This window comes from Montipora foliosa, chromosome 6 (assembly GCF_036669935.1).
Source record: "Montipora foliosa isolate CH-2021 chromosome 6, ASM3666993v2, whole genome shotgun sequence".
Taxonomy (NCBI): Eukaryota; Metazoa; Cnidaria; class Anthozoa; order Scleractinia; family Acroporidae; genus Montipora; species Montipora foliosa.
In genome coordinates, this window is record NC_090874.1 from 17,655,939 (window position 1) to 17,670,938 (window position 15,000).

The window sequence follows — 15,000 nt, forward strand, 5'->3', positions numbered from 1 at the left end:
GGCTATCACTTTCCGTAGCTCTTGTTCTCTCCAATGGCCGTGCTCATTGATTCGAGTGATGGTTTCTCATGATTCGGTATTACTAATTTTATACAGCAGTTAAGGGGGCTGTGTCAAGTAATTTAGCCAAACTTAAAGACTGGGAACTATGCCTGGTAACCAAAGTAAAGGGAAAAGGTAAAAATAACTACTTAGAACATTGACGGAAGGATGGAACATTGATGTGAGGATGGGTGAGATTGAGGAAGATTAAAAGGTATTGCATTGAGGTTTTTGAAAAGTGTTCAGCCTAAAAGTTCTTCAATCAACCAAAAAATCTTTATTTCAGTACACGGAAAACTCTTCAGGATTTCTAAAACATCATAAAATATATACATTATCTATCACTCTACACTTTTCAAAGTCTTAAACGACATTTTTTTTGTATTTCGAGTAGGGGCAAACAAGTGGTAAAACTACACAAAATTAATAGGCAAATTCCCAGTTTATGTGTACTTCCTCTTCAAAGCGAGTCTAAGTGCGAAGTTTTTCTTATGAAAATTAGTTTTCATTCATGTGTGAAGTAGAAGTAATTACCATCACAAAAATTTCGCACTTAGACTTGCTTTGAAGAGGAGGCAGACATGAACTAGGAAATGACTTATTGCACTGTCGTGATCTAGCACTTTTCACTCGTGCTACAATAGCCTGAAGTTCACCTGCATTGTCATACCCAGAGGCCGTGATTGCTTCGTCACCTGACTGGGGAGGACAATCGCTGGCTGATTCAGATATTAATAGACTCTTGATTCCTCTGCGAAGTCTCAGGTATCTTAGTGGTTCAGGATGCAGGGATGGCGCAGGGATGGCGCAGGGATGGCGCAGGGATGGCGCAGGGATGGCGCAGGGATGGCGCAGGGATGGCGCAGGGATGGCGCAGGGATGGCGCAGGGATGGCGCAGGGATGGCGCAGGGATGGCGCAGGGATGGCGCAGGGATGGCGCAGGGATGGCGCAGTGGTGAGAGCACTCGCCTCTCACCAATGTGGCCGGGGTTCGATTCCCAGACTCGGCGTCATATGTGGGTTAAGTTTGTTGGTTTTCTACTCTGCACCGAGAGGTTTTCTCCGGGTACTCCGGTTTCCCGTCTCCTCAAAAACCGACATTTGACTAGATTTACTTTCATTGTTCATTTCAATTTACAGTGTCCCCAATTAGTGCTCCAGCGCTAGAACGACTAGACACTTAATTAAATAAAGTTTCTTTCCTTTCCTTTTCTTTTTTTTCCCATTCTCGTTCGCAGAGTCTGCTGTTGTTTTGGTGACCGCCAAGAACACGGACTCTGGCCGCAACCAAAAGTACGTGCTGTCGCAGTAATGGTATAATGTTTAACCGTTGACGACCGTTACTGTTTTTAATTTCCGAGAATGCGCACAAGAGCCGGAAGTCCGTGATTCGCGGACTTAATTAATAACAATAATAAAACAATAATAGTTTTATTTCTATTGCGCCAGCTACATTATAATATGATCGCCGGCGCGATCCTGCTTTGGCTGCGGCAAGAGTCTGTCTTCTTGGTAGGAGTCCATGAGTATTCATGGCTCCTGCTGCTGACCAAAAGAACCGCGGGCTCTGGGCACGAGAATGAGCTGTTGTTCCAAAACAACGCATTTTTCAGAACGGACCTTCATTTCCGCTGCTAGCCGAAAGAATCTCATTCTCTAGGAACGAAAAATGATTCACCTGTTCAAAAGTTGTGATTGAGATTAAACAAAGCTTGCCAATAAGGAAGCAGCAGAACTTGTGGACCTCTCTCCCGTCTCCCACTGTAACAAGGTCGTTCTACTCTTACTGATGTTCTCTCCTTATCAAGTAATTAGAGCGGAAAAACATTATCAAAGACGCTTATCAAAGACTCGAAAATACCTAAAGTCGCTAGTCGGAAGTTAATAGTATGCAGCAAACATTTTGATGTCTTTGACACAACGCGTCGACTTGTTTTTTTATGCCACAGAGTGAATCACTCTTTGATGGATTCTCTTTCAGCAAACGCCAAGGGTCTTTTATCCGGTGACCACTCCGACTTTCGGAGTGAAATTTCTCCTAAAAACGTAATGAGTCATACATTTATTCATTAATTCATATTTTACAGAAATGTAATCAAGGGAAAAGCAAGCCATATAGAGGCAGTCAGCATAAAATACGGGGTTTTTTGTGAACTTGTAGTAGTATTTATATCGAAAAAGCATTCGTGAATATGATTCGGTTCAATGGTGTGGAAAGTGAATCAAAGAAAGGCAAACGTATGTGAGACAAACAAGCTTGGAGAAAGTCTTAAATACTCAACACATATTTAAATCACAAGCTTTTCACTCTACAGAAAGCAACCACAAAGTGAGTTCATTCGGGCAACTTCGGAACCGATATCCCCTGCGCTGAGGGTCATGGGTATGGAAACGTACCTTTCTCGCGTCCTTTTTCACTATCTTCCATTTTTCTGTTCATGCATCGTCCCTGAAACCATCCCCGAGCCACATCAATAGTGAGGATCACGAGGGTCAGTCCACAGAAGCCAAACACGATTCCAGCAAAAACTGGCCAATTTTGTGAGCTGAGTTCTTGGCTTTTGGATCCCGCCGCATTTCCTGCTCCCTTAAGCTTTTGCATTGGAGGTAAAATGTAAGACCTTGCTTAACAAAAGCTGCAGGAACTTTCCACGGAAATATCAGAATTAATCAAGAGAATGCGAGGAAAGAGAGGGAATCCCTTCGTCCCGAGAGAACTATTTCAAGTTTGTTGTTTGCTGCCAAGGTTATCTGTCCATAACCGCGCTGTTCACTTTGTTACTAACCGAGCGATCAAGTGTCGTCCTTAAAGTATGACACAAAGCGCCCTATAACACCAAACCGATGTGGCCAACACGTCACGCATGCCCACAACCATTTCACCGCATTCAATGGAAGCCATGGACACCTGTTTCGGCCTTATTAGGTCTCACCAGGATGACATAACCAACTTACCAGACTTGGGGTTTTAGGCAACCAATTAAGTGGCAGCCCCTTATAACGAATGCGGTAAGAGAATCACCCCCGCCTGGTAAGTTGGCTATTCTCAATTCTCAAACGCATAAAACACATCTTCTTGCACCCAAAATTTTGCATAATCGGTGTTTTCAATTTCTCGTAAGACTTGAAGATGTCCCAAGAGAAATCGAAAACAATGCCTCTGCCAAATTTGAGGGGTAAAACAGGTGCATTATGGGATTTTTGAAAGTTGAGAATGCCACGCTGATGTGGTCTAACAAGGCCGAAACAGCTTTCCATGGCTGCCAATGAACCGGGTGAAATGGTTGTGCGCATGCGTGATGTATTGTCACCTTGATTTTTTTTTTTTTTTTTTTTTTTGCTTGATTGGCTGGTTTTTGGTTGGGATTTTACAGTACAGACCATTACCATGGAAAGGGTCCGTTTCCGTACTTTGTACGCTGCTTTGTATTTGCTACCCATATATTAAATCACTAAAGCAAAAAAAAAAATATATATATATATATATATCTAGGCATATGCATCTCAGAATAAAATTTGGAAAGGAATCGAGTGCGAAGTACTTTTGTTCAGTGCTGTCTTAATTTGGTTTAAGCCCTGGGGCCCGTTTCTCGAAAAGTCCCGATATCTTTTCGGGCCCGAAAAGCCATATACGAAATTGCTCTCCTTTTGTTGTCGAAGGGTGATCTTTTAACATGTTTTCAAGACAACAAAACTCAAGATGATATTGAAGTTTATTGACTTAAAATTACTCTGTTCTTGAGATACAGAGGATATAAGGCCCGAAAGTTTTGAGGCTTTCGAGAAACCGGCCCTGAACGAAGAGGTTTTCGGAACATCGATCCACTAGCACAGCTAAACTGAGAAACCCGTCTTTAAGATCGCCCTATGTAAAGGAATCCGGATTAAATTCGGCTTAATGTGAGGCTATGGAACCCAAATTCTACAGCCTTTGATGGAATCCAGAATCCATTTCGGTGAAACCCGTGAGTCTGGAATCCGGAATCAACGACTAATTACCCGGGATCCTCTATTCAGGATCTGGAATCCACGGGCTGGAATCTGGAATCCGAGGGCCAACTGGATTCCTTTACATTGGGCGTTTTAAGAATGTTTTTCTTAACTTCGCAGACATCTTTCCAAGTTGAGATGCTGAGTTCTTATTAGGCCCTTGGACCCCCTTTCTTCCTGTGTTTCCTAATTTTGGGGCAGTCGGTCGGAGGAAAAAAAAAACAAAAAGAAAATCAGAAGCAATTCGAAAAACACCAGTTACAAGATGAAGAAAGAGTCTTGTGACAGGGGTCAGAAACGAGTAGAGAGATGGTGTTGACATATTTTACTTAATTCCACGGCGATGCAAATTTCCGTTTCGTAAACGGTGGATGCCACTTCAAAGCCATTTAGAATTTTTTTTTCTGTTTTGAGTCTTTTTTTTAATAAAGAAAACTTGAAATGACCAGGTTAGGTACCGACCCCGGGCTATTAGATTTAAAGCGTATGTCACTCACCACTACGCTATCGAGTTGCACATCCAAAACTTTAAATAGTTGATTGAAAAAGAAAAACTAACATTATCCCCAACTTAAGGCAAACCCTTAACACCATAATCATTTCTAAGGCTTAATTTCTCAATCTGGGTCAATTTTAGCTGATTCAGTTGAAAATTCAACCTCCTCGGGTCTATTTTATTCAGAAAGGGTTGGCTACTAAGCATGGCATCGACCACTAACCTTGGAATCGGTCGTTTACGAAAGGGAAATTAGTCATGACGATAGAAAAAGCCTCTCCTTTCGAGGAGTGTCATGTTTACTCTTGGGTTGAAGTTGAAGTTGAAGTTGAAGTTTCACATTAAACGTTAAAAAAATGTTTTACATGCATGGTCGGATGAACGAAATGATATATGAAACCACTTAGCGCTCATAGTTAAATTTGAAAGATAAGAAAAACTAGAAGAGATCGGCACTGAGGACACTGAAGTCAACTGAGGCAACTGAGGAGAATTGAAGTCCCGTATCTCGCTCTGTTTCCCTTGCCAATCGCGCATCCCAACCCTATAAAAACACGAGATCCCGCTCCCACTCGCTCAAGTTCCCGCTTCCGCCCCTGGTTTCAGCTGAGATCACAAATATCACCGCGAAAAAAAGCCAAATCCCGCATGCCGCCAAATCTATTGATGAACCTCTGTTTTTCAAAATTAAACTATTACTATCTGCCTCTCAGCCTTTGCGCAATAATGTGGATATCTTTTTATTTGTTGTATTCTATTTCTCTGTTGGATCTACTTAGGCATTAAAAAAAACTAAGCGAACATGAAGGTACGTTTTGCCTTTCGCATTTCCCGTAAAAGTGATTTTATAAAATTCATCAGCATTTTGTTATGGTACTCGAAGATTCTGCGGACTAGATGTCTGACCTGAAGTTTAATAGGCCTTATCACGGTTTTCGACGCCATCTTGACGGGTAGGAAAAGCGGTCAGAAATTAGTAGTGTTTGTATGGGAATCCGATAGCAAATAACTTCTTTCAACATTGAAATTTTCACAATTTCTGAATCGCAACGTTAAAATACTAGGTAGAAGATTGTTTTCACCAAGTTTGAAGGATGTAGCTTGGCTAGAAGACGCTCAGTTAATTTTTTGAATTTTCCACACATTTGTCTGTAAATTTGGCTGGGTAGACACAAAAGTCTAGACGCGGTTCGCGGGAAAAAAATTTAAAGACAAATGTATGGAAAATTTAAAAATATTAGCTCAGCGACTTATAGGAAAGCTACATCCTTCAAACTTGGTGAATACAATCTTCTACCTAGTATTTTAACGTTTTGATGCACAAATTGTGTAAAATTTGATTTTGGAAGAAGTTATTTGCTATCGGATTCCCATACAAACACTGTAATTTCTGACCGCTTTGTATGGCAAGCCGTTACTGCCAAGAGCCCTTCAACTTTCTGGAAACCAGGTTGAAATCCATGTTGACATGATCGAGTTATAGAAATTGTAGGTTAAGTTACGTCTGGGGATAGTCGAGTTTCGTGGAAAAAGCTCCAGTTCTTCCTACTGATTGTTGAGTTTCTGCGATCGTGTGTCGAGTTCCTGCGATCCAGTCTTGAGTTTCTGCGATCGATTGTCCAACTCTCGCTAGCGAGAATTCTAAAACTTGCTAGCGAGAATTTGAAAACTGGCTAGCCAGAATTAGAAAACTCGCTAGCGAGAATTTAAAAACGCGCTAGCAAGAATTAGAAAACTCGTTAGCCAGAATTAGAAAACTCGCTAGCGAGAATTTGAAAACTCGCTAGCCAGAATTTGAAAACTGGCTAGCGAGAGTTGGACAGTCGATCGCAGAAACTCAAGACTGGATCGCGGGAACTCGTCACTAGATCGCAGAAACTCGACACTAAATAGCGAGAACTCGACACAAGATCGCAGAAACTCAACAATCAGTAGGATGAAGTGGAGCTTTTTCCACGAAACTCGACCATCCGCTGACGTAACTTAACTTAACCTACAATATTGTCAACATGGATTTCAACCTGGTTTCCAGAAAGTTGAAGGCCTTTTGGCAGTAACGGCTTGCCATAGCTTTGCCTACCCGTCAAGATGGCGTCGAAAACCGTGATAAGGCCTATTATGCGATACTTGTTTCAACAGATTTCACTTTGTGAGATCAGCTTGAAAAACGGCTTTTTACCTGGAAGTCTGCCTTACAGTAACCCTGAAATTTGAATAGGCCATTTCCGAGTTCATGTCTGCTTCCTCTTCAAAGCGAGTCTAAGTGCGAAGTTTTTCTTATGAAAATTAGTTTTCATTCATATGTGAAGTATAACTAATTACCATCACAAAGACTTCGCACTTAGACTCGCTTTGAAGAGGAGGCAGACATGAACTCGGAAATGGCCTTTTTCCTTGCTCGTTGGGCATGTTAGTAGAAGTGGTCAGAATGCACTAACCCCATCGCAAAATCCATTAGCCCCGACACGCTCAGTCCGTAAAAGACATATTTGAATACAAATTTCTTTGACGCCCAGCGTCTATTTTATGCGAAAAATTGCCGGTGAATCTACAATATGGCGAACAACAACACGTTGAGTTTGGCAAACCATGTGCTTTGTCAAGTGACTACGGTAACCGCAATTTGCAGAATCGAACAGTTTCCGATATATAAATATACGTAGAAAGTCTGTGATTTTTAAAGGAAAGCAATATATATGCTGTACAACATAATGAGAAGTTTACCTTAGTTTGTAAATGATACATGCAGCATCCAGTCCCTGAATGAAGCAAGGTTATTCTTAATATTCGGCGATTATTTGATCGTCACTTCTTACTTTTTCGTCGCTTTTTAAGAATTCCACGTTCATTCTTCGGACGCTATCTCTCACATGCTATTAGCTTTCCATTTTCTATTTTCGAACTCCAAAAAAGGTTATTTTTCATTCACTAAAAATCGACTCCATTACATGAAAATCTCCAGAGGAACACCTTCTCTCTACTACCCCCTGAAATTTTCCAAAGATAGGCCCATAACGACTCTGGGACAAAAGTTGAGTACAGGAAAAATTTTTGGTTTGGCGTTAGCCTGTTTCAGGCTCCCAGATAGTCGGGTGAGAGAAAAAAATTCTTGCGAAAAATGAATAGGGGCTTGGGTCGACTCGCTTTCACACGTAGTTTTCGTTTTGCCGACTATCTGGGAGCCTGGAACAGGCTAGAATGGAGTGATCGAGTGAGTGAGTGCAATTGGACTTCTTCCGATACCTCATAGCATGACTTTGAGTTAGCAGATTGCAAATGTATTAATTTTGAAATTTTTATTTCCTCACCTTAGCTCTGTGAATGTGTCCCTTGACGAAATCATAGTTGTCATTAGCGATGAATGAGGCGGCAAATGACATGCAATCCCAGACTTGTCCAAAATCAAGCTTAACATACAGGGACTTGAATGCGATTCCATATCCATGCTTCTCTTCATAAAAATGAACGATAGAAAGCGACGGATTTTCGTACTGTAGTTCGAAGTATTCTGTTGCCGTAAACAACTCCTCCAAAATTCCGTCTACTGATTTGTTGACCAAGGCATTGTGTACTTCATCAAGGTCTTCGAAGACTAATGGCAGTTGGAAAAGATTCAAAAGAAATCTTAAATGATAAGAAAAATGGCAACCTGACTAATAAACACTGAAAGGATATCGGACTAACAGAAGAATGAAGTATGAAGGAATACAAAATAAAATAAGGTTCAAATGGATGACTGAAAAAACGAAAAAACTCAAGGCTTAATGGATAAAAACCTTTCACGTTGGCGCCAAGGTTTACTGCTTTCTGAAGAGCAATGCTATCTTTTACCACTCCGACCTGCGAATCAAATAAAAGCATTTAACAGACTGCACGCACTCCCTTGTCTGTCAGTTGAGTTGCGCGCTTTTTTATTGCAGTCTATTTTGGGGTTGACTTTTGACAAAAATGCAGTTGCCAAGTTTTGGTGTAGGAGCTGACAAACATGGCTGACTCGGCGTCTTGTGAAAATCAAAAATAGAAGATGAAGACGAAAGCAGACTGTCTTTCGCCTAATCTAGGAATAACGCGCTAAAAATTTGACTCCAAAAATTTGTCTGCATATATCTCGCTGCAAGTTTAGTTTCGCACGGCCATTTTCCCCCGAGAGCTTATGTTTCTTTTTCTTGTTTATTTGTTTACTTTCCGTTTGTAATTTTTTGTTTGCTTTTCGTCGGGCTGGAGGGACTGGACGTAAAAAGGTCTGCTAGTGGAATAAAAGCAAGGAAGATTACCGCAAGACATATTTCTGGTGTTACTAAACAGTGCTCTCGTTCATATTTGTACCTTCCTCTCAGAAAGAACTCCATAGTAATCCACTGTTACGTTTGTGAAAGCGCTGGACAGGGTGGCAGTCAGCATTGAACAAAGAGTGATCCCAATCATTATCCATATTACAGAGAACATCCGCGCCATCAGTGTCTTCGGAGTCTTGTCGCCATATCTGTAAGAGCAATCTGAATTATTTCTACAGTGAGAAAGACCTTCTCACAAGATTTCTCCCCCTCTAACCCTACCCACTGCTTCAAGAAATCGGCTGGTAACGTATTGGCCTCAACTAAGGAGAGATTCCATCTCAAAACAATCAGGTCTGGAGGGCTGCAATCAGTGACACATTGTTGGTAAACTGATGGAATTAATCGAGCATCCCTCCCTCTCCCACCTTTCATTGTAAGTTGTTTAGAAACTAAAACGTACTGAACAACATTGCACGGGGGTAGGTGTTCAAATGACGTATAACTGTGATTGTGGAAGGCTATTTTGCCTGGGAAATTAGAATCTGGTTTTTCGAAACTCTCGATCATTTTTAATTGAAAATGAATACCATTAATTACCTTCTTCTCAGCAAGTCAACGAAAACATCTAGAGATACTCCTTTATTATAACAGCAAGATCTACCATGTACGTCAATGTTTACAGTGATTTCTGGGAAAAAAGACATATTTTGACCTCGCAAGCGCGCGGTCAGCGAGCAAGATGAGTGCTTTCCGCATAGCCCAGCCACTCAGTGCGATTAGCTTTTACTTTTTCTGAGCGGCTGTGCTCTCTTTTTTTCGCAAATTTTTCCTTTAATTACTTTACTTTTTCTGTTGTATAAGATTGTTGTTGCTGTTGTTGTCTTACCCAACGGTTGCCATGGTAACGAAGGCCCACCAGAAACCGTCGAAAATTCCATAACAAAATGGACTGCCAAACTCCTTGGAGTTTTTCTTGGTTTCCTGCGTAAACAATTTTAAAAGGAATATTAAGTAACTGTGTTAGCTTTGAGTTACTGCCCTTGCCTCGAGAAAATGCTTTCAATGAAACAATTTTAATTATTTAATTAATAATGATTGGGCGACTTGTAAGAGTTTTCTTCTCTTTAAGAGGCAGGGGCGATCATCATCCAAAACCCTTGTACACAGGTTGAATTATACAGTGGAACCCCTCTAAAGCGGACACCCTTGGGACCGTAGGAAATGTCCGGATTAGAGGGGTGAGGGATGTCCGGTTTTAAATTACTGAGGTTAAAACCCATAAGGCAATTTTATGCCGCATATTGTATTGTCTGACTGTAAATACCAGTGCATGGTACATACTAGAGCACATCAGTAAAGGAACAGACAACATGGATCACAAGAAAGCTTTTCAATGTCGTTTTATTTAATTTAAAAAACATTCAGTGTTACACACTGTTATTAAAATCAAGATTTCACCCCATTTCTCATGCAATACCATTCTTCTCGTCACAAGAGCCTCGGATCGACCCAACAGCTCTGGGAAACTCTATTTAGGAGAACATGCGCCGTAGGATTCTTATAGCCAAAAAATGGCTAGCTATTTGAACCTTACGGCGCCTGCTCACTCTTCGAGCTAACATAAATACACCAATTAGAGACGCTTTTGATTGTTCTTCACGAAAACCAATGAGAGGACACTTTGTTTCAGGGTTCCCCAGTTCTCTTCTCTCCCTCAGTCAAGAGAAGATCTCTGGGGTCGAGATTGATTTAATACGAGAGTTGGAGATCATCGCAGTTCCTTGAGCAACTTCAGCAGTCGCGAAGAAAAACTGAAATCTCCCCACGCTTGAACGGGATTTGAACAGACAGCTCTATCAACTAAGCGACCAAGCTAACTGGCCGGAGGCTGGTAACTTCTGAGTGGGAGTTATATCCCGTAAGAGCCGGTGAACCAATGAATGCCAAAGAATCATGCGATGAATTTCAGCTGTCATACATCTTATTCCAAAATGGCCGCCATTTTGTATTCATTTGTTTGATTGGAAATTGGCCCTTTTGGCCTCGTTTAAGGTTAAATATTCTTTTTACTTTACTTTTGAAAGCGAGGCTAAAAGGGCTAATTTGCAAGGAAATGGCGGTCATTTTGAAATAAGGTGTATGTATTTCAATTTCCGCAGTTCAGATATATGATCAATTCATATATATTCCATGTCATTCATAAGCTTGAATAACATCATTTAAGTTGTTGCTGCCGCTTTGTAATTTTCCTTTTCTCTTTCCCTTTAATACGTTCTTCGTTTAGTTGTAGGTGTTGATTGCGTTGCTTCGTATGTTAGGTGTTCCTTTGTTTCCCGTTATATCACGTTGTTATGCCTGAATTTAGTTATTCTGTTAAGTTCTCTTGCATAATTTCAAATCAATTTATTTAAGTCAGTTTCGAGGTTAACTATCAATAGAGTTATTTCAGTAGAGTTATGACTTAGAGTTAGTTAACGACTTCCAAAATCCTGAATTCAAGATTTTGGACTGCCAAAATCCTGAATTCAAGATTTTGGACGGCCAAAATCCTGAATTCAAGATTTTGGACGGCCAAAATCCTGAATTCAAGATTTTGGACTGCTAAAATCCTGAATTCAAGATTTTGGAAGTCCAAAATCTTGAATTCAGGATTTTGGAAACTTAACTCTAACTCTACGACATAACTCTATGAAAATAACTCTAATTGCCTTCAGTTTCGCTTTCAAGTTCACTAGTTTCTGATCGTCAATCAGGTATTTTCATCGTCCTGGAAATCACCCACCGTTTGTAAGTGTCCTTACCTTCGCTTTCTTTCATCTTGTTTCTTAGTTTTCTGTCGCTTTCGGTTTGTAATTTATGCCTGTAATTTATGTTTCGTTTTCATTTGTTTTGTAGCAACCGCGTTTTATTAAAGTAGTCTTATGAATACGAAGCGCGTTGGAGCATTAATTTTGGCCTTAATAAAAGTTTTGGCCAAAAAATAGAAATTAATGAATGTTTATGCACGGTATACAAATGCCCTATTATTAAAAGTTATTTGCACTTGAAAGTAGCCACCTCATAATGACACCGAAGTGCAGCGCCGTCTTTAATCGAGCTGATCTGTATTTATTCTTTGCCTATGAGGACTTAGTAGTTGGGGGATAAAAGAAGTGTATTATGGGATTTTTGCAAGTAGTGAATGGAAGAAACATACTCAGCAATATAAAGGTGGTAGTGACAAGACAAGTTAAAAGGTAGAACAGCTCACTTCCGCTTGACGTCCGCGGCTCAAAAACGTCGCATGCTTGAACTCCGCAAATTGTTTTAACGCAAATTGTGTAACGTCGCTCTTAAAGAAAGAAAGAAAGAAAGAAAGAAAGAAAGAAAGAAAGAAAGAAAGAAAGAAAGAAAGAAAGAAAGAAAGAAAGAAAGAAAGAAAGAAAGCAAAAAAGAAAGCAAGAAAGAAAGAAAGCAAGCCCCACTTTAGGAGTCTGTACACTGTTTCGATGGTGATTGAAGCCAAGGTTGGGATTGGTTGATCTACATTACAACTTTGAATGTAGTTGGCTTATTAGGCTGTCCGATAACAACTTGGCAAGTAAATTAGTGGAAAATAGGAGTTTTTTTAACCAATCACAATCGAGGAAATTGTAATTTTTATGATTAAGTGAAAATTGCGAGAACATAATTAAAATTCGCATATCGATCAGAAAATAATCTGATGGGTACATCGGTCGGTCTGTGGATAGATATGCAGGATTTGAAAAAAAGCAACTCGCATATTTTTCCATGCAGATGTTTAAAGTGACTCTGTACATACCTAAAAAATCCTTTTCCTCAGTAAAATATTTTCTGTCATTTTTTTTTTTTTTTTTTTTTTACAGTTAAAGAGAGATTCTTGTTTAAATCAAGCGTGTCTGTTAATATTGAGCTGTTTTTTTTAATTCTTAGTCGACTTGACATCATACCTGCAACGGTTAGCATATTAAATTGCAACTTAACAGGACAACTAAGTTTTTTAGAGCTCCTTTGTTTCAGTCGATCTATAATAAATTTAGCCATTTGTGCTCCTCGGATCTGAGTATCTGCCATGTATATATTACTACGATCAATATTTTATAACAGCATGTATTGTTGATCACTGTACATACAAGTCACCCACAAAATATTTGTCACCCACACAACGCATCTTTCACTTATAATTCTTTCTCTGATGATGCTGTGAATCGGCGAAAGTTTGCAAATTAAAAAAACTGAGAATAGCAGTGTTAGGGCGCTTTCCATTTAACCCAGCATTTGGGAGGACTAACTCTACAACATTTCAAATTAACAAACCTGGGATATGATATATACTCCCCTAGAAGGATGTGAGCAGAGGGATTATCATGCAAGTGTTCCTTCAAATTGTTGCATTTCCTTTGCGAATTGACGGGTCTGGCCGGCCAGTTCTGACAAAAGGAAAGCTCCCTTAGGCGACATTTGACACCAGCAGGCTGTTTTTTCGTTAAACCCCGAGCCCTGCCTTTAAGAAATTGCGATCACATAGAAAGTTAGAACTTGTTTCATTCCAAGTCAAATGTCTTATTGATGTATTACACAAACGTGATTACTTACCAATGCCCAGACACATATTCCCGCCACAATAGACAGCAAAACTGTTAACACAACGATCTGCCAACAGCTGCCAACAGCAGCGCTCCAGTTTTGAATTCCTCTGCTGCTGGAGTCTCGACTTCTTATAAGAACGATCCCGGGAGACTCAAAAAGTTTGAGATAGGGAAGATGCTTTTTGTATTTCTTATCATCGTCGCTTTGTACAGGAAGTATAAGGTGAACTTCATCCTTCATGATGGCTTTGTGCAACTCTGACTTATCATGCACAGGATGGTGTTGATAACTAACAACAGTTTCGTTCTTTTTGAATGCGGCGCAGCACATGTTAAGAGCAAGGTTCAAAATGTAGGGCAAAATGCCATCTATTTGATTAACAGTTGTATTGCTTTTACTAGCGTGATGATCACTTGAATTTCGCCTCACGAACGGCGGCATTAATATCCACGATGCGTTGAGACTTTTCGGGAAAGGAGTTTCTACCGAAAACAAGCCAGGCTGCGAAGCTTTAAACTTCTCTTCAGTAATTTTAGTCAAAAAATCGACCGTGGACAGTGGACCTTCTTTTGAAATGCTAACAACGACGAAAGTTAACACTACAACCCAAGTTGACAACAACATTCTGCGCCGCTCTAGATCTGTAGATGCGATAGATCTCAAGATGCTTTAGTCAGCTCGTGAAGTTCTCTTTGAATGCTTACGTTATTCTCAATCATTATGTAGTCTCTAATATAAAGTATAAACAAGCAAATAAAATTTGACAGTTGACATAGCTAACCATCAAATCACTCGACATCTTCATTTTCTACATCAACTAATTGAAAATTTGTACTCAATTTTCCCGAGACGTCATCGACTTCATTGAGTTTGATTGGTCGACGTTGACAGGAGGAATGACGCAACTGTGTCATCTAACGCTAACTGCAATGTTATTCAATTCGAACTGCGGTTCAAGGCCCATACATATGACACTTGATAAACCTTAAATTCACAGGTGAGGTCGCAGGCAGACCGGCATCCTTTTGAAAGACGTTTTTCCTTCAGTTCTTGGTTCAGTATTCCGAATCTTAATTCAAGTGTCAAGTTCAATGCCGCTTTTAGACCGTGTTTGATTCAACTCTTAATACTTAGCTAAGATAATGATAAACTTCTTTTTTTTTTTGCAACCTGGGAGTAAACTTTTATATCAGGAACTGCCTGTCAAGTATGATTAGCAGATTGCTTAATATAAGCAGATTGCTTAATATAAACAGATGGTGAAATTGAATGCATGGAATAGTATCTAATAGCAGGTGCTCCACTTTTCAACACGATCCAGAAAAATATCACATTTTACCCAAAAAAAATTCCTGAAAGTTGTGTCCTTTGCGTGATCTTTGATTTAACTTTCAAGGCCACAATGACCTCAAACGTAGGTCCTTGTCCGTCAACGGCATTTTCCAAAGTTGTTAAAAAAGATAACTGCAAAACATTATGGACTGGTATCGCGATCTTCTTATAGTTTTGCCTATGCGCGAGCCGTCAATATCACAGGGTCCAGAGGAGATATGTTTGTCTTTAGAACATCAAAACCCGTCGAAAACATCTGAAATAATGGGTTA

The 15,000-nt window shown here is 40.0% G+C and overlaps 1 protein-coding gene across 1 annotated transcript; it reads right to left on the reverse strand.

Moving 5' to 3' along the window:
- Positions 1-387: 387 nt before the first annotated feature.
- On the reverse strand, positions 388-14,153 carry LOC138008778 (potassium voltage-gated channel subfamily B member 1-like). The gene is made up of 7 exons (XM_068856078.1): positions 13,403-14,153; positions 9,693-9,787; positions 8,856-9,012; positions 8,306-8,369; positions 7,838-8,121; positions 2,441-2,636; positions 388-2,081 (listed from the first exon to the last, which is right to left on the reverse strand). Exons 1-7 carry the CDS (start codon positions 14,018-14,020, stop codon positions 1,999-2,001), a joined length of 1,497 nt encoding a protein of 498 aa, XP_068712179.1. The 5' UTR covers positions 14,021-14,153; the 3' UTR covers positions 388-1,998.
- Positions 14,154-15,000: the final 847 nt, after the last annotated feature.